This window comes from Vanacampus margaritifer, chromosome 2, assembly GCF_051991255.1.
Source record: "Vanacampus margaritifer isolate UIUO_Vmar chromosome 2, RoL_Vmar_1.0, whole genome shotgun sequence".
NCBI lineage: Eukaryota > Metazoa > Chordata > Actinopteri > Syngnathiformes > Syngnathidae > Vanacampus > Vanacampus margaritifer.
The window spans coordinates 29,660,859-29,681,560 of record NC_135433.1 but is presented as its reverse complement, the minus strand read 5'-3'; the positions used below and the strand labels follow the sequence as shown (position 1 = coordinate 29,681,560).

Below are 20,702 nucleotides of genomic sequence, written 5' to 3'. Positions count from 1 at the left end.
TCAGCTTGAGTTAAAAAGAAGACAAAGACTGAGAAATAAATATATAGATTTAGGAGATTAAATAAAATGTAATTTATTTTTCATTTAATAATCAGTAATGTTACTGCTCACCTGTTTTCTGGTTTTGTTCATGTGACATTCACAAGCTGAGCCCTTCGGCGCTGTGATGCCATTTTAGTCGAAAACAAGTGGCAGAATGGCCGCCCTCTCAGATATATAAAAACGGCTCAATTTTGCTGCCTAATTCATATTCCACAATTTAACGCAATATTAATCAATATAAGGAGGGGTGGAGGCAGAGAATGCGGACGTAGGTTTGGACGACATTAGTACATCAGAGCAATCTCTCACATTGGTCAGATGTGGCATGTCGCAATGCGGGATACAAAACGGGGATGTGTGGCCCTACGCACAGTGCATGATAGATAGGCTTGTAACCACAAATGCTCACATTCAACCTAGCCCCCTCTAACTTTTTGTTGTATATTGCTCATCAACATAAAGTAGAAAAACAATGTCTCAGCATCTATTTTTCAAGTTGTCCATCCATCCATCTTTGACACCGCTCATCATGATCAGGGTTGTGGGTTTTCTGGAGTCTATCCTAGCTGACTTTGGGCTGCCTAAATAGGTCGCCAGTCAATCGCAGAGCACTAATTGTTTTCTTTTCAGACTCTGTTGTGATTATAAGCATATAAGATTGGTAATTCATAATTTAAGGGATTAGAAATAAGAAATTATGTGTCCATGCATCAATGCGTATGAAAAGTGACCTGAAAAGATTTGTGTTCATTCTTTTACAGTGATTTTCTATCAAAGCAGGCCAAATGTTATGTCGAAGGCATCCAGTGGATTCTCCACTACTATTATCATGGGGTGAAATCCTGGAGCTGGTGAGAATTTATTCCCATTAAAAAAAAATCTTTCTTCCTAACTCCCCAGAAAAATTGGTGTTTTGTTTTGTTTTTACACTTAGCCAGACAAACATCATTTTAAGATTAGTAATACTATTTTTGTTTCTCCAGGTTTTACCCCTACCACTATGCACCGTTCCTGTCAGACATCAGAAATATTTCAGAATTGAAGCTGACCTTTGATCTTGAGAAACCTTTCATGCCCTTCCAGCAACTCTTGGCAGTTTTGCCTGCTGCCAGCATGGAGCTGTTACCTGAATGTTACAGGGTAACACACACATCTTGTGTACTCTCACATAGATACAGCCAGAAAAATAAGTCATTAGTATTTACCTGTTAACCTTTAGATTGGCACAGTCAGGAGGAATTGTGGACATTTGGACAATTGCTTTATATAAAGCAATTTCAGTTGAGCATTATTTTTGGGATGTTTTGTGTGAATTGTTGTCTCAAAGGCCATGCTACAGGATCTCAATTGTGTTTAGGCCAGGATTCTGCCTGGGAAATGTTGCTTTTGAGTTGAGTGGCTGCATATTACCTGTAATGCAGTGAAAAAATAAGTGGAATACTTGATATATGAATAATTTACCTTGCAAGATGAATTACAGCATGTGCCCTAAATGTTCAGTTTGTGCCCCTAAAATTTTAAGTTAGGGACACTCTACTCCTAGTAAAAAATAAATAAATAAAAAATAGTCTGGAGCTCGTCAGGTCCCACGTGGCTGCGAGATGTTGATGGAGGCAGAGCTTGGCTTGGTGAAGGCAGCTGTTCCTTGGAGCTGTCAGGTTTGTGTGCTGGCATATGCGTTGTCAAAAAGTGTGTGGCGACTCGCCAGTTGGGAGTATAAAGGATATCAGGAAATGCAATGAATGGAAAAAGAAGAAAGTGAGGTCAAGGCAGGAAAACTGTCTTGATCCCGGATTTATCAGAATTTTTCTATGTTTCAGTGGCCCTATGCAAAGCTTCACGTAGATTTTTAAACCTAAATCTATTAACACACCAAAAAAAATCCTCTTTAAAGTTTTAATTCACCGTCATAGTCCTTTCCAAACAGTAAACTCTTAAATGTAGCTAGCAGGAAAATAAACAGTTAAGATTCAACATTACTAGACACAATTAATACAAGGCTTGGTTGCAGTGGAAGTAATTAATGTGCTTTTTCTTTTTCTCTCTCAGCACCTGATGACCAATGAAATGTCTCCCATTATTGAATATTACCCTACAGACTTCAAAACAGACCTCAATGGCAAGCAGCAGGAGTGGGAGGCCGTAGTGCTAATTCCTTTTATTGATGAGGTACAGTATACACCGTAAAATGCCATCAGGTTGTTGTTGTGTTTTTTTTGCATATTCTTTAATGTTTTGTCTGGGTTTTTGTTCTCTCTTTTTAACAGAGGTGTTTGTTAGCAGCCATGGAAGTCTGCAATTATAAGCTGACAAAAGACGAGAAAGCCAGGAATCATCATACAGAGTGTGCTCTATATACATATGACCATGAGAAAGACTTCACATACCTCTCCACCCTTCTTCAGCTCTTCCCAAACATCATCCACTGCCATGTCAGGTAGATGCACACGTCTCCTCTGAACACTTACACTGGTGGGCTGAGCTCAAAGAAATCACGTAGACCCATAGAACCACATTTTTTTGGACAATAAACTTGAACCAGTCAAAAAAATGCAACATGAAGGGGAAAAAAACAACATAAATCACTCTTAAGGGGGCAATATATTTTACAAAAACTGAGACCAGGGCGTGCCAATCTGAGCTCTAATTTTATTATATACAAGTCACCCCTGAACATAAATTGCAAGACCAGTCAAACTATGAGCAAAAGTCGTAATTATCGTCTGAATAATAAGGTAATGCATTATTAAAATATTCAATCTTGTTCATTCTCTATATTGTTTACATTTTGCCTTCATTGTTTAGTGCTTGTCTTTTGTCACCTCTCTGCAATTACCTCATCACCCCGTTGCCTAAATATACGTATTATAATGTATAGCGAGAGAGCGTGTGAGAGAGAGAGAGAGATTCTGCTGCTATTGCTACCTAGAAATATGTCATATATTCACACTTGAAGATAGATAGCACAGCCTTCCTCTCATCCTGGTAGGTGGAAGAAGAGATGGCTATCATGTAGAGGTGTGTTTGAATGGAATGCATCCATCCAACAGCTCTTCTTCGAAATGTCTAATTCAAGTTCATTTGTAATGTGCTTGGGTTTTCCAGGAAAGAAAACATTCCCATGGATGCCTGGCACGTTTCACTAAACCACATTGGCAGGAGTGTGGATTGCTCAGCGCTGTATTTTTGTGGATTCCCTACACTACATCATATAAAACACAAGGTAGATTATGCATGTGTCCTTTGCTTCATCACTGGATGATAACCCCAGGACATTATCATTTCGAGCAGTACCTCGAATGATGCAAAAAATCTGACACTACTTCTTTTAATGTTTGATTTTTATTTTTTCACTGTATGACCAAATATCAAATCAGCACTGTACTTAGTTATTGTACTCTCTCACTGCTCAGCCCACATTTTTGTCTCGATGAGAAACTTGAGCATTAGTTGGATTTTTGTTGTTGTTGTTGTTTGTTTGTTTTTGTAGTATTATATTCAGTACGGGGGCACAAGCCAGTGTCTTCTTGTGCCGGTTGCAAGCCCGGATAAATACAGAGGGTTGTGTCAGGAATGGCATCCGACGTAAAAACTTTGGCCAAATCAAACATGTGAATCTAATTTATGACTTCCATACCGGATCGGTCGAGGCCCGGGTAAACAACGACCGCCATCGGTGCTGTTGACCTACAGGGTGCCGGTGGAAACTGGACTACTGTTGGTCGAAGAAGTAGAGGAGGAAGGTGTGTTCGTAGGGGGAAAGAGAAGAAGAACACCAAGAGTCTAAGACTGAGAGTAGAGACTTTGAATGTTGGAACTATAATAATAATGCATCAGATTTATATATAGCGCTATTCCAGACACTCAAAGACGCTTCACAGAGGAATGGATACATTATTCATGCACTCACACATTCACACTGTGGTAGCGGTAAGCTACTTAAGTAGCCACAGCTGACCTGGGGCAGGCTGACGGAAGCTTGGCTGCCAGTGTGTGCCTACGGCACCTCCGACCACCACAAAACATTCGCACCTTCCATACACCAGTGTGAGTAGCACTGGAGGCAATGTGTGTGAAGTTTCTTGCCCAAGGACACAACGACACAGGACATGGGGAGAGTGGGGATCGAACAGCCGACCTTCTGGTTACTGAACTATGACAGGCAAAGGTAGAGAGCTGGTTGACATGATGCAGAGGAGGAAGTTGGACATACTGTGTGTAAAGGGAGCAAAGCTAGAAGTTTAGGAGCAGGGTTCAAGTTATTTTCAGATAGAAAGAGAAATGGAGTGGGAGAAGAACAAATATTTTTCGCGGAGAAGCAGAAGAAAAAGCAGCAATCATTCCTGCAGTGGACTCAAGGTGTGTTCAATGAACGAATGAATCACAGTTATGTATAGAAAAAAAAACCTCAGACGATTGACAGAGCAACAGTCACAGGTTGTGATGCATTTTTGACACTTCCTTTTAAAATAAGTGGGGTGTGAATTATTTTGTTCCCAGTTTGTAGTATTTGATTACGCATTTGACTAATTGGGAGCGAAATGGAGAAGAGCAGAGACATGCATGCACACTCAAGCAACCTTACATTGAGTCATTGGAGTGCCACTGTGTTGCCAATATTTAAAACGGATGACAAATGCAGCCATGTGAAAGCACATACAATGTAAACAAATATATATAGTGTGTACATAAATGAACATGTATACATCCCAATATTTTTGAATTAATAATAAATAAAAAATAATTTGAAGTTATTTCGTCAGTTTTAATTTTGCTGCTTTTGCTGATGTTTTAGAGTTTTGTCGACATACTGTTTCAGGTATTTAATGCAGGTATAGTATCAAAGTCAAAATTTTGGTATCGTGACACTAGTTAGGAACGTCCTGGAGGTAAAAAGAGTGTCAGAGTGATTAGCCTGAAGCTAGGAATCAAAGGTGTGATGAACAATGTTGTTAGTGGGTATGCGCCACAGGTAGGATGTGAGTTGGAGGAGAAGGAGAACTTTTGGTTGGACCTTAATGAAATGATGCAGAGCATCCCTAGAAGTGAGAGACGTGTCATTGGTGTAGACTTCAATGGACATGTTGGTGTAGGAAACAGAGGTGATGGGCAAGTTTGGTATCCAGGAGAGGAACCCAGAAGGACAGGTGGTGGTTGACTTTGCAAAAAGAATGGAAATGGCTGCTGTGAATATTTTCTTACAAAAGAGGCAGGAACATAGGGTGACCGACAAGAGTGGAGGTAAGAGTACACGGGTAGACTACATCTTGTGTCGACTGTGTAATCTGAAGGAGATCAGAGACTGCAAAGTAGTGCTAGGTGAGAGTGTACTGTAATACTTATAGTCATCCATGCATTAAACATTTTATTTAGGTATTAAAATAAATACATTATTGAGGTCAAATATTAACAGAGATTGGTTACAGCATACCTAATGCTATTCAAAAGTGCCATATAGCTAAAGCTTAGGGTGGTCATTGTTTACAGCATTGACCAAAATAGCAGACTACAGATATATTGTTTAATAAATCAATGAGAATGTCTTCTTGTACATGTTCTCCCTCTTATTCATGCTTTCACCTGTTCTTAGTTTTATATGAAGAAGAGCGGGGTGCTGGTATTCCAGCAAAGTAGCAGAGGTGACAATATGATGTTGGAGATCCTCCCCAGTCAGGAAAAAGAATTGGTAAGCTGTTGACCTTTTGACTTAATTTTGACTAAACTATATGCATTACCCATATAAAATGAAAAAAGACAATTGGTACCCCATCTATAATTCTATATAAAAACATCTGCCTTTGCACATTTGATAATCAGTTTTTATTACCGCCATCGGAGAAGTATTGATTTGTCCACGTTTATTATTCTGGTTAAAATGGGTATAATATTACTTTACACATTATTTTGGTTCATATTTGGTTACCTCAGAAAGCTACAGTACATCAATGGTGCAAAATATTAGAAATGCAAGGTACAAATACAAAAATAAAGTGTCACCTTTGTGTGCCATGTCTTACAATTTATAGCTTTGTGATGATGTTGCTGAACAAGTACTGGGGAAGTCCGTGTTTGTCAACTGGCCACATTTAGAGGAAGCTCGCATCATTGCTGTGTCTGATGGAGACACAAAGTAAGAAGTTTGTTCCCTTTTTGTGTGTGTGTGTGTGGGGGGGGCTTTAAGGCTATTCTAAATGCTTTATGTTTCAAAGGGTTTCTCTCGAAGAACCACCAGGTGTCCAACGAGTCTACCAGAGGCCTTCCACCCCTCCCCCCATCAAAGTCACTTACCTCTCAGACAAGGAGCAGAGGGACTGGGTGAAAGACATTCAAGGAATAACAGAACAGTAAGGCTTAAAAACTAGGAAACAAAAAAATGAATGAAGAACACCTGAGTTATTAAATTTCATAAACTCATCTGCCATTTCTCCATAATCTCATATTTTATAGCTATCTGAAGAGGAAAGGCATCATAGTGAATGAAACCGCAGTGGTTCTATATGGACAGTTGCTGACAGGAAGAAAATACATCCCCAAATCCAACGGTGTGGTTGAGTTGGAGAAACAGTGGGCTAAGCAGGTCCTTCCTTTTGCCTACCAGACTGTGGTCCAGGTACATGCCCACAAGCACCACGTTATTTATTTCCAATTATAGATAGTCAGGTTCAATAAGCTGACATTCATAAAAAAACACAACACAATGAAGGACAGAAGACACCTTCGTACCTTTTCACAAGCTAGCGAGGAGAACGGGCAGAATTACAGGGAAAATGTATGGTTCATTTCATGTGTACGTCAACATCTACTGTGCTTATAAACTCTGTCCTCACTTTTCCTAGGACATTAAGGCATTTTATTCATCTTTGACCAGCTTTAAGAGCTTAGAAGATCTGTATCCTCCACGAACCACTGTCTTCATGGTGGGAAACCCCTACTATGCTGCCATGGGCGAGGTCAGTTAACTGCAATTGCCACAGTTCTAACACTTTGGAATAATCCCATCCCAACTCTAGCAACTGCGTTTCCCCCGCTTGTTGTGCATTCTGAACAGGTACAAGATTCAAGTGATGTCATCAAAGAGGGGCGTGTACGTGTAGTTTTCAACGTACCGCATGAGCCCCAACTTGAAGTTATAATCCAGAACCAGCATGTAAGACAAATGCATAGTCTTACACTAAAAATATGTCACAAAGTGTTGTTTCTGAATGCATTTTCCTTTTGTATGTTATAGAAGTACTGTGTGAAGTATAGCCCCGGGTACATTGTGGCATCCCGTCTTGGTATCAGCAGCTACCTTGTGTCCCGCTTTTCTGGAAGCATCTTCATTGGCAGAGGATCTAAAAAGAAGTCAGTACCAGAATTTTTTAACTCTTAAGTTGCTTAAAAAAAAATCAACACTTTGGACCTTGTGGCTTAATGTGGCCAATTTATGGATTTTCACTGACTAATGAGCATCAAATTGCCAACGAGCATCACGTTGACAATACCATAAGGGCTCCGCCCAATTCTACCCCTTAGCCCTTGACTGTGTACATTCACATGAGCAAACAATTTGTGTATTGTGACACCCAATACTCAAAGGACTTGGTCTCACATCAGGAAATAGCAACAGCTGTGAGATATAGCCTACATGCTAGCAAGGGGTGGCCTGACGTGAGACTGAGCCCTCTCGTGCGACGTCACTAAAAAAAAAAGAAAAGAAAAAAAGTCCTAAATATTTGCTGATCATCTCCGATGTTTAACAAGTGTGCCCAAGGCGAGAGCATTGTAAAATGGTGCTTGCTTTGGAAAATACTTCTTGTGTCTCTGGAGCACACTTTTTAACAAAATATCGGGTATGATTTTATTCACGGTCGTTTCCTTGTTCTTCTTTGCGACCTGTTCGTCGGCCGTAATGATTCTTGGTGAGCAGTAAAAATTATGACAACCCAAACTGTTAACAAGCACTTCTCTACACATACTGTACAAAATGTGTGTGTAAAGACAAGACATCACAATCTATTAAATTGCTATGGCAATAATACTTCAGTTTTTCAGCGTGGATAACAGCAAACGGTGGACCGTGTGAGACATGAAAACTGATTTATTTATTTTTTTACTGCTTTTGAAGGGTGATATTGGGGGCCAGTGGCTATTAAACAGTGGTGTTTGTTAATCTTTAGAAATTATGGTAATTAAAAAATTATCTTTCTCTGGTAAATGGTAACCAAACTGCACTTTCTGTACACCTATGGATAGGTGTCCATCCTTATTTACACACATACAGTCCTACACTAATGGTCGGCTGCTGCCACGCCGGTCGCTGCCAGGTCCACTAGTAGCGAATTTGGGTTCAGTGTCTTGCTCAAGGACACTTCGACATGATCACAAGGGTTGAGGATTGAACCCATAATGTTTGGGTTGAGAGACAACCACTCTACCACTGAGCCATGCCTGCTTTCCCTTGTATCTTTTTGTGTAAATATTCTGTTAGAACATGAACACCTGCAAATACGGCCTATATATGTACAATGTTTTTCTTTTCTTTAATTCAGCAGGTGCATCGTATATTCAGGTGTGCTCAATAGTACAGATGCTATGGTATTTAGTCACTCTTGGAAACTGATGTATTTCAGAAACATACATTCATAACCTCTCATCCATAATTAAACCATTTATGCTTGATTTCTCTCTCCAAATGCTTTCTTAGTCCCTGTGGGGAGCAAAAAGCTAATGCGGGCCTGAACCTGAAGTTCAACAAGAAGAATGAGGAAGTTCCTGGATACACAAAGAGAACTGAGAAGGAATGGCTTTACTCTGCTGCCGTGGAGCAGCTTTTAGCTGAATACTTGGAAAGGTGAAACAGAATGTTGTGATTTTGAGTAATTTATTGGAATTAGGGTGAATTATTTAAATATTGCTTTCATAGGTTTTCTGAGGTGTTTGACACAGTTTCAAGAAACAGTCATGATGATGTGTTCTATGAAGATGACATCTGGCCTGGAGAAGACCACAATGGGTAAATGCATTCTTGTCTTGTACTTGTACTTACCCTCATGTATAAACAATATAACTGCTTTTTCAGGTTTTTACTATCAAGTAAATTACAGGTGTTAGACTTGTTCCAAAATACAGTAAAAATAAATACATAAATAAATATATACAGTGCAGCTCAAAAGTTTGTGAACCTCTTAAGCAATTTGTACTTTCCAATTGTTTCAACCTGATTTTGTTGTTCAGTCTGAACCATTACGTTTTATATGAAATAACAGGTTTAGGCATAGCATTTCAATGCATTGTTCTTTTTTTTTTTTAAATAATCAATTGTGTAGTCAAAACTTAACTAAAAAGAGTTTTTCGTCAATTCATGTAGGTGCAAAAGTAAGTTAACCCTGAGCTGCATTGCTTAAAACAAGCAGTCGAGTAGGATCAGGTAGGACAAATTGGTGGCTAAACTAACCACTGAAATGGACCAATGAAATGAGAGGCTTAGCAAAGAAATTGTGCATCACTGACTGAAACAAAACCACATCACTTTAGTCTTACCCAAGTGAACCCATACAGGTCAGTCATGCTGAGAGGAAGAGAAATCTCAGGAGACCTCGGGAATTGAGTAGTGATAGCACATCTGTCTGGGGAAAGCTATAAAGTCATCTAAAAAAGCTTGAGCTTCACCATTCCACTGTGAAGCAGACCATCTCCAACTAGAGAACACTGAAAATTACTACAATCATGCCTAGAAGTGGACGACCTTCTTAAATATCAGCAAGAACCACAAGAAAAATGATAATTCAGGTGAAAGACAACCTGTGCATCACATCGAGGGATTTGCAGATCTCTTTTGCTGCATCAGGGACACATGTGCATGCTTCAACAACCAGAACAAAAAGTCAATCGACAAGGCTTTCGTGGAAGGCTTGCTAGGTAGAAGCCTCTGCTCACAAAAAAGATCAAAACTGCCCATCTCAACTTTGCCAGCGAGTACTTAGGCAACACTGAAGCTTTTTGGAAGTCCCTTCTGTGGACAGTTTGGTCACAACTAAAACAGTCATGTTTGGTGAAAAGTCAACACTGCATACCAGCAAAAGAACCTTCTCCCTACAGTGAAGCATGGGGTGAGAATGTTAAATTCTGGGCTGGCTTTTCATCCTCAGAACCTGGACAACTCCATATAATCCAGGGAATCATGAGTTCCGAGGAATATTGTGAAATCCTGGAACATAACCTGAAGCCGTTCTTTGTGACGTTACAGCCTGGTAGTAGATGGATTATGAAACATGACAATAATCCAAAGCATTCCAGCAATACAACAAATTAATGTCTGAAGAAAAACAAGATTCATGTTCTGGATGTGCCCAGTTAAAATCCTGATTTAAATGCTTTCAAAATACTGTGGCGGGACCTGAAGCGGACAGTTTAAGCTAGACGCCCATCCAACCTCTCTCAACTGGCTGCATTTTGCAAGGAAGAGTGGCAAAAATCCCCCAAAGTAGATGTGAAAGACTGATCAGTCACTAAAGAAAGTGTTTGGATGAAGTTATCATTGCAAAAGGAGGCACAATGTCTGATTAAGTGAGAGGTTCACATACTTTTGCACCCATGAATTTTTTTTCTTAAATCTACAACTTTCGTTCAAAAATGAATGACAATATTATCATTCTTTTTGTTCAAGGCCATTATTTTCAATGTCAGCATTATAGATTGGGGTATGACTAAACATTTAATAAAGTTGTTTTAATATTTTATACAAAAAGCCTGAACATGCTGCAGGGTTCACAAACTTTTGAGCTGTGTGTATGCGTTCGTGTGTATATATACACGTCTGCAATTTATTGTATGTGTGTGTCAGGTGTGACACTTAGTTCTTCCTAATATGCGTGTTGATAGTGTCCACCAACACTAACACTAGCAAGCCTTTGGCCATCAATCCTGGGTGTGCCCAATTAGTAAATGGCCATCCACATTTGTTTGTGTGAGCAGTTAAGGTAGCGCCTGTTTTTACTTGCATAAACCTTTAGTAAATTAGGCCCTATCCTAAAGGTTCTGCCACAGAATTTCAGTGGGGTCTAGTTATGACTCACTGGGCTCTCACAGCATCTCAAATCTTGTCTTTTCAGTCTTTGTACTAGATTTGTTTTTAGCTAATTGTAAGAACAGTGCGGGTGCTTTTCATGCAAAATCCTTACCATGAATTGAAAGAGTTTGCTTTTTTAACATATATTTTTTTATGTGAGAGCCTACTGTTGTACAGAAGTGATGTTTTTGCCCCCCAATAACACCACTAGGTGAGGTGCATGTTTCTTAGGTATTAAGTCTTTCTTTTGTTTTCTTTTTTTTCCTTTTCTACAGAGCAGAAAAGGTGGCTGAAATCGTTTCATGGTTGAAAAGTCACCCCGTCAGCTCCGTCAGCAGGTCATCATGCGACTTGCAAGTGCTGGACGTTGCAATTGTTGAGAAAATTGAGGAGGCTGTGGAAAAAAACAAGGTGTTACACACTCGGCTTTATCTTCATGTGCACAATGGTTAGTATCTTTTAGCTCTTATTTTACCATGTTTTTTTTTCTACACCTGTCATCTACCCCAGGTAAAGAAGAGTACCAAGAAAGTTCGTGTCACTGTCAAGCCACATCTCCTGTTTAGGGTTCGTATGTTTTCCTCTTTAATTGTCTGCCATGTCTTACATTTGTATCAAATAGTTTATAGACTTGTCGATTGTGTTAAATGTCCTGGAGTTTCAAATCATTGTTGTTTGGGTCTGGTGGTTCTATACATTAAAGCACTGTAATGATGGACATTTGGTTCCCCAGTCACTATATGGTTTTGTTTTTATGCTTTTTTTGTTGTTGTGAAATAAGTCAATATCTTCTTTGCGATTGTATTGGTAATTTAATTTTTTTTTATCTATGATATAAGTTGAGAGGTAGCTGGTATCACATCAGTCATTACGTTCCTACAGTATCACCAAATGTTGAATTTGTCTCAATCATCCATGTTGTGATGTATTTCCATGTAGCCCTTGGAGCAGCAACAGGGTGTGGTCCCTGACCCCAATGCCGACTATCGTTTGTTTGACCGCGTCATCAATGTCAGAGAGAGCTTCACTGTCCCATTGGGTCTCAGGGGCACTATTATTGGCATGAAAGGAGGTGATGACATACATTTTCAAATTCCTCCATTGCATTTGTGCCAAGTGAAATACTTGTGTGCACAAAGTCAAGGGTGAAGATGTAACTAGTATTGTGCATGTGTTTGGCCTTTCAGCCGAGCGTGAGGATGAGGTTCTCTATGAGGTGCTGTTTGATGAAGAATTTCCTGGAGGGCTTAACATCAGGTAATCAGAGCCAATTATAGTGACAGTTAGATGATTGCACCAATTCAGCAGCTCATCATCCTTTCATGGTGTTTTAAATGTCAGAAAATATGACATTCTGTCAGGACTTTTAATAGAATGCTGAGAGAACTTTCTGACATCCCTCAGGTGCGCATCACCTCGTTGTTACCGCTTACCGCCCTGTGCGCTAATTAACTTATCGCATGGTGCCCGAATGGATCCCACATACCACAAACTCACCGCCATTGTCAAACCTCAGCCTGCTGCCGCCGCCAACTTCAACTCACACCATCATCTGGCAAGCCTCAACCACTCCCCGCGTTCACCCTTTATATCCACGCAAGTAAGAGATTGTTTTGATCTTGTCATTAGCGCTATTCTAAAAAATTCAGTTGATTCCTGTCATCTTTTTTTGTCTTATTCCCTTAACCCAATAGCATAACAACAAGCACAGTGAGGTGAGGCCAGCCTACCAAGGCAGCAAAAACTGTACCTCTAAGGCTCCTATCCAGAAGAAACAGGCCAAGGTGAGTGACAGTGGGGGACAAGAAAAATTTTCTCGATGGCCTTTACATTTTCTCCACTTGTCATTGCAGAGTAACGAGGCGTACATGAATGTATGGCAGTCTTTGCAAGACTCTGCCCCTTCACATAAACCTCCTGCTCATTGGCAAAATAATGTATGTTTTCATCTTTGTTTTCTTTGTGTGTGTGTGTATACAAGTATACGTATTTATTTTATCTTTGTATACAGTGTGGTGAAAAGCCACTTTTTTTCTCCATATCATCAAGCCAATTTTAAAACCCAAGTAAATGAAAAATGTGGTCTCTAAATGATGATTGTATTTATTAAAGGGGGTTCAAAAACCCTCTGACCCTATGTAAAAAGTATTAAATTCCATTTGATGAAAAGAAAGAAAGAAAAGAAAACTCATGCAAGCAGTCAAAAGTGGTGGTGGCTGTATAATTGAAGCTCCTGACTACTTCAGGGCCTGGGCAACTTGTTGTGATCAATGGAGCAATCAATTCTGCTGTCTACTTGAGAATCCTGCCGACAATCAATTTGTGCCCTCAAGTTCAACCATCCCAAACTGGCCACCAAGTCCACCAGTGAATGGCAAAAAACAACAACGGCAGCAACGGATTTGGAGTGGCAAAATCCCATTGAGATGCTTAAACATGCTCAAAAACCATTCAATATGACGAAGGAGAACAGGCTAAAGTTACTTCACAGCAATGCAAAAGAGTCCTCACCTGGAAATTCTTCATTTCAGTTATTGCTGCCAAGCGTGGCGCAACGAGTTATCAGTTTCAGGGGCAATTACTTTTTCCACATAGGGCCAGATAAGTTTGGATGTTTTTTCCCCTAATAAGTAAAATCATCATTTAGAAACAGATTTTTTTTTCTTATATTGTCTTGAGAGATTGAAGTTGGCTTGAGGTGAAATGTAAAAGCACTTTGAATGTTAAGTAGTGGAGAAGAACCTGCACACAATTGCTAAGCATGTTTAAATGAGTGTCCAAGTGTAACAAATGTAGATTGTTTTTGTGTGTACTTTGCAGGCCTCTGTTGGACTTATTAGGTTGTTGAAGAAAGATGAAGACCCCAGTTCTCTTTTACCTCAGCACAACACAGGCAACAAGGTATTCACACACAGAGGGGAGGGGCGGTTGTGGTCTGACGGAAGCCTCGCTTCATTCAGTGTTAAATCAGGTGCAGACTCATCCTGATTTTTCTTGTGATGTATTTGCTCAGACATCAACTGAATTTGAGGAACTGATAGCCAGCCTTAGGATTTCTAAGGACAGCCAGCAGACTCCTTCAAATCCTCCAGAGCCATCACAAACACACTCCACTCAATCTGATGGGCCTTTGTCACCGCAGTCCTTCGCCATGGTGAGTATCAATCTTACAACTAGAGTGAACGTTGAAATATTTAATGTAGGAGTGTCAGGTGATTAAAAATTGTTTTATCGCAATTAATTGCGTGACTTCAGTAGTTAACTCACGGTTAATCACAATCTGTTATAAATGTACAAAAAAATTACAATCTTTTTTTTCCTGCGTTATACTCATTAGCATAAAAATGGGAAGATGTTAAACTAATAGAAATATGGCTGCATCTTTTAGTCATTGATACAGTAATTTCATAATTCATAAAACTGAGTTAAAATAAAATAAAAAAGATGTACTGTAGTGTAAACACGTGTGATATTGATTTGTGTTGAAGTCATTTTTCTGCCACTAGATGGCATAATTGCATTTGTAAGACGTTGGTGACAGCTCAGTGCAGTTTTTTTCCATATTAACTCATTCTCTCCCAGCCATTTTCACTGAAGCAATCCCCTTCACTCCTGGCTGTTTTACTGGGTTTTGACCAATTTTGCAAGGCCCACAGAATATTGTTCTATCTCTAAATTAGGTTCCATGTTTATAGGTAGGTTCTATGCTTTCTATAAAAAAATAAAATTAAATGGAACCTACCAAAAGAACGATTAGAGTCTCTTCTTTCATCAGGAAAAAACGTATATTTTTTATCAGTTTGTTTTGCAGCAATTAGCATTAAAATATAGCTAAGTTTCATCATTATCATCATTAACCCTAACCTTTTAAAACAGTGGGGAAAGAGCTTTTTGCAACATGGCCCTGGTTGATACTATGCTGCCACCTGCTGGCCGTTTTTGTAATAACTACCATTGCTTCAAGCATTCTCTTCAGTTCAGAGGCTGCATCAAAGCCTTCTGTATGCTTAAGCATTATTAAAAAAAAAAAAAATGTAAATACGTCTTTGGGAGCATGGTAATATTTAAAATAGAATGTATTTATACATTTTTGCGAGCAAATGAGTTAAGAGCTATCTAATCTTTAACATAAAGTAACTTGTGAAATTTTTAAAATTGTAAAATACATTTTAACCCCAGTCTCCACAAATATATGCATTATTATTAAATGTATTACTGCTAAATTTTGACGTGGACGTGACTGCTGCGAATTCCCCCAGTACAGGCTTTCCAAGTAAAGGGTGGTCATTAATTGTGCATTAAAAAAAAAAACAGTGGCATTAAAGGAACTTTAAATCAACTCGAAATTAACGCACACATTTTTATGTAATTATTTAAATTTATAAATTGGAGTTGCTTTGTGATTTTTGTTTAAATGAATCCCATCTCCAAAATTAGAATGTTGCTTGAAATCTACTATAACCTGTTAACTAGGAATCTGTTGAAATTGTGGTTGTAGAAGGGCACAATGGTGTTGAAGGAGATGCTGAAGATTGACGGCACCGGAACAGGAAGTCCCGCCCCTCAGGAGACCTTCAACGACCACAAGCAAAACAGGAGAAGAAAGCCCCAAAAATTAGGTAGCTTGTTAATGCCACGTGAACATATTATATGCATCATGGTATTAAAGTAGCTGCATTATATTTTTTTCTCCATGCAGCTGCACAAATGAATGTTGTGCATGGAGATGCAGCAGGATCATCTTCTGCTGTGCCCGTTACCCCTGTTCACCAGACCAACACTTTAATGCCCAGCAAGGTGTCGGAGCTGGCATGTGTGTGTGTGGCTTTAGGCATGGCACCACCCGAGTTCAGCTTTATACACAACAGACAGGTAATACTGCTCCTATTTCTTGTCTTGCATAAATCGGGAAGGACAAATGCACTGCTGGCAGATTTGAGTAGCATGCGGTTATGTCTGCTCATACCATCAAATCAATGAAACAGAAGGAGGATATCCATATATCGTATCGCAGTTATGGCCGACCAGGGTGCATCTCATTGCTCAATGTTGTGTTTGTGGTTGTGCGTGTGCGCAGGGTGTTGCGGTGTGTCAGGTTAAGCTGTCCAACGGTTTGACCGTTCATGGGCCTCAGTGTCAATCCGAAAACGACGCCAAGGAGAAAGCCGCTTTCTTTGCCTTACAACGACTGGTAAGACTTTTTGTTGTGTGTGTGGTTCGAGTGATGTAAATCAGTAGTGCGTCTCTGTAGATCAAACGGCACAACACAAACTCATATTGCAACTTAGCATTATTTTGTAAAGAAATGACAAGTGTAACTTTTGATCCGGTTAGAATTCGCTGGGGTCAGGTTTCCCTCTTCAAGCGCCTCTGTTCCATGGTGTGGCACGTTTGCAGTCTCCGGCCATCAGAGGCATGCCTCCTGTCTTCAACCAGTCAGGTCGGACCGTTTGCTTACATCCACTTCTGCATGCAGGGCAATTTGTGAGATAAGCGGAGACACTTAAAATGGCGGCAACGTTAATTTCACATGAGTTTGAATGTGATTGGTTATTTCTGAACAGCATGATCCCAGTAAAATTTCTTGAATAGATTCAGAAAAGAAAAAAAAATAATTGATGCTATATTTTAAATGTATTTATATATTTGTATATTTTTAAATAATTTCTATATATTTTTGTTTTGCCATAACAAAATCTAGGAATTTGAATAGGGGCTCAGTCTTAAAGGTGGGGTCTTTTGTTTTGTCCGTTTGTGTTTGTTAACAACCAATTCAAAACTGACTCCTCCCATGGCTCAACCCCCACTCTTCTCGTCAACATTGCGCCTGCCTTCAGCAGCTCTGTGATTGGCTGGAGGGGTAAACATAGACTTTTCGCCCACAAACATCCCTCTCATAGCAAAACACAACAAAATGTCAAAATACAGGCTGTGGTGCTGGTGGATGATGACAAAATCACCACCACACATAAACAGAAACCTAGAAATGTTGATTGAGAAGGATTACATGTGTATACATCCAGTGTTTAAAAAGTATTTATTTCTGAGTGAAAACCAAATACCTCACCTTTAATATCCACCCCCATGTATTACCTGATTTTGTGGTTCGCTGCTTAAAGGGGAAGTCAGCCCCCCCAAAAAAATGCTTTGACAATAATATGTTCTATGCTTCCCCTCTAGTCTAAATATGGTACTCTGGTTAATATTGCGTTGGTGGAATATGAGTTAAGCAGCAAAATCCAGCCGTTTTCATCCATGTCGGGGGCGGCCATTTTGCCACTTGCTGTTGACTGAAGATGACATGAATGTTGCTCAAGTCTCAGGTAACAACCAATCTCAGCTCAGCTTTCGAAAACAGTTGAGCTGTGATTGGTCATTGACTGAGCAACTGTGATGTCATTTTCAGTCGACAGCAAGTGGCAAAATGGCCGCCCCCTGAGATGGATAAAAATCATAACTCTGATTCCACAAATGTAATATTAATCAGAATGTCATGTTGAGACTAGTGAGGTCACATTATATTGTCAAGAAATGCTTACGGTTGACTTCCCCTATAAAATGTCAATTTGCATTTGATTAATTGTTCAGCCTGACTTGCTCATTTTGTTGCATCCATTCTAACCTATCTTGTGACTGAAACAGATTTTGCTCACTACGCCTTTGCGTTGTTCTCCGTAGGCGGCCTTGTGATGCCCCCACAGGGTTGCGCTCCTGCCCCTATCTGGGGAATGCCTCTGCCCCCCCACGCTTACCCCCACCAGAACCCGCAGTTCTACGGAGCAGCGGGAAGGTTCCCTGTTGCCGCGCGGCCACAGCAGCTCACAACTCTGCCCATCGGCTCACATAACCAGTTCATCCCGCTACAGGTCAGCTTACACGTCGGTGGAGGGTCACAATTTGAACACAACTCATTCTGAGATGCTTCATTGGCTTTCATCGTTTTTTTTTACAGACCAACTAATAGCAATCAGATGGCAAATTTGAACATGCCTACTGATATGTTGTTTGCTTGTCATGAAGACGACAACCCAAGTACTGTTAAAATGTAGTTTATAGATAATGACTTAATTCAGCCAAGGAAAAAAATCCAATACAATGTTCCCTTGCTATAACGTGGTTCAGCTTTCGTGGCCTCACTTTGTTGCGAATTTTTGGTGTGCAATTTTTTTGTTCTACGAATGTTTGAACTTTGAGAGTTTTTAAACAGAGAGAAATGTGAGAAAATGTTCATGCCTACCTTAGAAAGGTGTATTATTTCTGTAATTTCTGGACTTCAAGGCACACCTGACTATAAGCCGCGCCAGCTAAATTTTTGGAATACTTTAGTTTGTTACACATATAAGCCGCACCCGACTCTAAGCCGCGGGTGTTTTAATGTTACCGCACCGGGTTCCCGCTACTTTTTTTTTCCATAATGAGGCGCAAATTGTCTCGCTCCCGTTCTCTCTCCTATTGTATTTGGGCTCACTTGGTTTGTTTTGCTCTGCCTGACGCTCTTGCACTTCCTTTATCTTTGTGATCTGATGGATAAGCTGCACCTTTGTATTAGCCGCAGGGTCGAATACAAGTGAAAAAAGTAGCGGCTTATAGTCCAGAAATTACTGTCTGTGATGAAATGTTTTGCAGCCTTAAAATACATAAAGTATAATAAAAAAACATAAAGTATAATAAGCAAAAAATATATAATTAATGATAAAACAAAAACATGTCTAATACACATAAAACATAATTGAAGAAACCTATAATAAACAAAAAAATTATGATAAATAAATGGAAAAAAACATAAGACATGCAGCTTAATAAATGTAAAGACAAGGTATAAAAAGCAACAAAAAAAGCATAATTAAACCAAAACACTCTCTAATGAAAAAAAACACATGTAGTAAACAAAAAACAATAAATGAAAGACATAACATGGAAAAAAAGTACTATACATGAAAAATGTACAATAAACATAAAAAAACAAACTTGGATGAATCAACTTGTACTTCAGATTTCACATATTACAGATATTTTTTGGAAGGTAACCGGACACAGTATAGCAAAAATAAAAATAAAATAGAATAAATGCGCAGTGCAAATCCTTTGTGCAAATTAGGTTTGCTCTGATGTGTTGGTGGTGCTCTTGAATTCCAACAGGTGACAAAGAAGCGAATGTCAGCCAACAAGAACAGCCGAGAGTTTTACTCGGCAGCCCAAACGGCGGCCCGGAATGCGAGTTGGCGAGGCCAGCAGGACACGCCTCCTGGCCAATCACAGCCTCAGAGTCAGCCGGTCAAAGATGAGGCCTCCGTTCCGGCTGACGCGGTTTCTGCCACCAGCCCGCACTCATCCACGCCCCCTCGACAAAATAGGCCGAACGCGGCCCACACCCCTGGCTCCGCCTCCAAAAGGAAACACAGGAAGCTGGCTGTGAAATTCGAGGCAGCTCAACCGTCCGACCAATGAGCTTGTTCGGTGTCGCTCGCTCGCACCTCTGCTGCATATTGCAGTTACTCCGTTGACCGATTGATCTACCAATCACACCCTTGTTCATTTAACAGTCCCATTTTAGCAAGAAAAAAAAAAGAAAGCTCCAGATCTTGATGGAGTGGAGACTCTCAAGATGGCCGGCACTTTGAAGTGTGAGCTTTAACTATGCACTCAGCACCACGCCTGTCTAACTAAAAATGTCGTACACACACTCTGTGTACTAACACAGACAAGGACAAAAATTGAACAGTTGCTGGAGTATTTTTTCCCCCCGCCTTTTGTCCCAGTGAGGAGTTGTGGCAGTTAATGCAAGAACTGCCTTCATTAGATTTGTGGCTGACAATAAGCATTTTAGTGTTTAAAGACTGGTTTGAATACATAGCACACTTGTTTTATAATGCTGTGTTGATGCATTAAGACATAGAACGTCTCTCTTCTGCGTTGTGATCATTTGTTCTTTTATTTGATCGAGTGGCTGCGTTTTTATCATTTTAAGGATTTGGCTGCAAACCCACAAGTGTGGCCGAACAGTTGTGATTATTATATTGCCACGACAAGATTCCAAGATCTCTTAAGAGAGTTTAAGTGGTTTTTTTTCAATTTTTTCAATTGAACACTCATTTTAATAAGGCCAAGTGTTTAGATGTTTGTTGTTTGAACCTCCAAGAAATAAAAATCGTCATGTTTTTTCTTACAATGTCGGTACAATGGAGCTGCTGTTAAATGAATGCAAAAAATATTTTTCAACCCTCCCATCCGTCCCCATAAGTTCACTTTTAGGTGTCTTGAGTTGTTTTAAATTGTATAATTGAAGTGAAACTGAAAGACTAGTCGTGGAATTCTTTATTTGATCAGATGCATTTGTGTACTGATTTGCCAAACCCTGAAGTCGATTTGGCTTCGGTGCAAAAGTCAAGGTTGAATAAAATATGACAACTCAACATGTCTCTTTTTTTTTTTAAGTGTTTGAAAATAGAACATTTTCATTTTGAAGTTTAAATTTAGCACTGCCGTTTTTTTATTATTATTTTTTACTGTATGTAAGGAGTGTAGAGTGTATGCTAGAATTAAAATACTGATAAGTAGAAGTGTAATACAGTTGTTTTCTTCCAAAACGTAAGCATTATTTTCTTACAAA

At 39.6% G+C, this 20,702-nt stretch overlaps 1 protein-coding gene across 1 annotated transcript in view; it reads left to right on the top strand.

Moving 5' to 3' along the window:
- Positions 1–20,505, top strand: part of xrn1 (5'-3' exoribonuclease 1) — a 30,572-nt gene extending 10,067 nt beyond the window's left edge. The window contains exons 12-40 of the mRNA XM_077558433.1: positions 804–893; positions 1,026–1,182; positions 2,092–2,211; positions 2,310–2,479; positions 3,148–3,265; positions 5,633–5,728; positions 6,069–6,172; positions 6,252–6,386; positions 6,490–6,652; positions 6,879–6,992; positions 7,091–7,189; positions 7,271–7,386; positions 8,729–8,875; positions 8,948–9,037; positions 11,368–11,503; positions 11,603–11,659; positions 12,032–12,164; positions 12,280–12,349; positions 12,497–12,692; positions 12,787–12,876; positions 12,946–13,029; positions 13,913–13,993; positions 14,106–14,246; positions 15,591–15,711; positions 15,792–15,964; positions 16,170–16,283; positions 16,427–16,532; positions 17,771–17,958; positions 19,232–20,505. Of these exons, the coding sequence (XP_077414559.1) occupies positions 804–893; positions 1,026–1,182; positions 2,092–2,211; positions 2,310–2,479; positions 3,148–3,265; positions 5,633–5,728; positions 6,069–6,172; positions 6,252–6,386; positions 6,490–6,652; positions 6,879–6,992; positions 7,091–7,189; positions 7,271–7,386; positions 8,729–8,875; positions 8,948–9,037; positions 11,368–11,503; positions 11,603–11,659; positions 12,032–12,164; positions 12,280–12,349; positions 12,497–12,692; positions 12,787–12,876; positions 12,946–13,029; positions 13,913–13,993; positions 14,106–14,246; positions 15,591–15,711; positions 15,792–15,964; positions 16,170–16,283; positions 16,427–16,532; positions 17,771–17,958; positions 19,232–19,540 (3,718 nt within the window). The 3' untranslated portion in view covers positions 19,541–20,505. The remainder of the gene's footprint in view (positions 1–803; positions 894–1,025; positions 1,183–2,091; positions 2,212–2,309; positions 2,480–3,147; positions 3,266–5,632; positions 5,729–6,068; positions 6,173–6,251; positions 6,387–6,489; positions 6,653–6,878; positions 6,993–7,090; positions 7,190–7,270; positions 7,387–8,728; positions 8,876–8,947; positions 9,038–11,367; positions 11,504–11,602; positions 11,660–12,031; positions 12,165–12,279; positions 12,350–12,496; positions 12,693–12,786; positions 12,877–12,945; positions 13,030–13,912; positions 13,994–14,105; positions 14,247–15,590; positions 15,712–15,791; positions 15,965–16,169; positions 16,284–16,426; positions 16,533–17,770; positions 17,959–19,231) is intronic.
- The last annotated feature ends 197 nt before the right edge of the window (positions 20,506–20,702 follow it).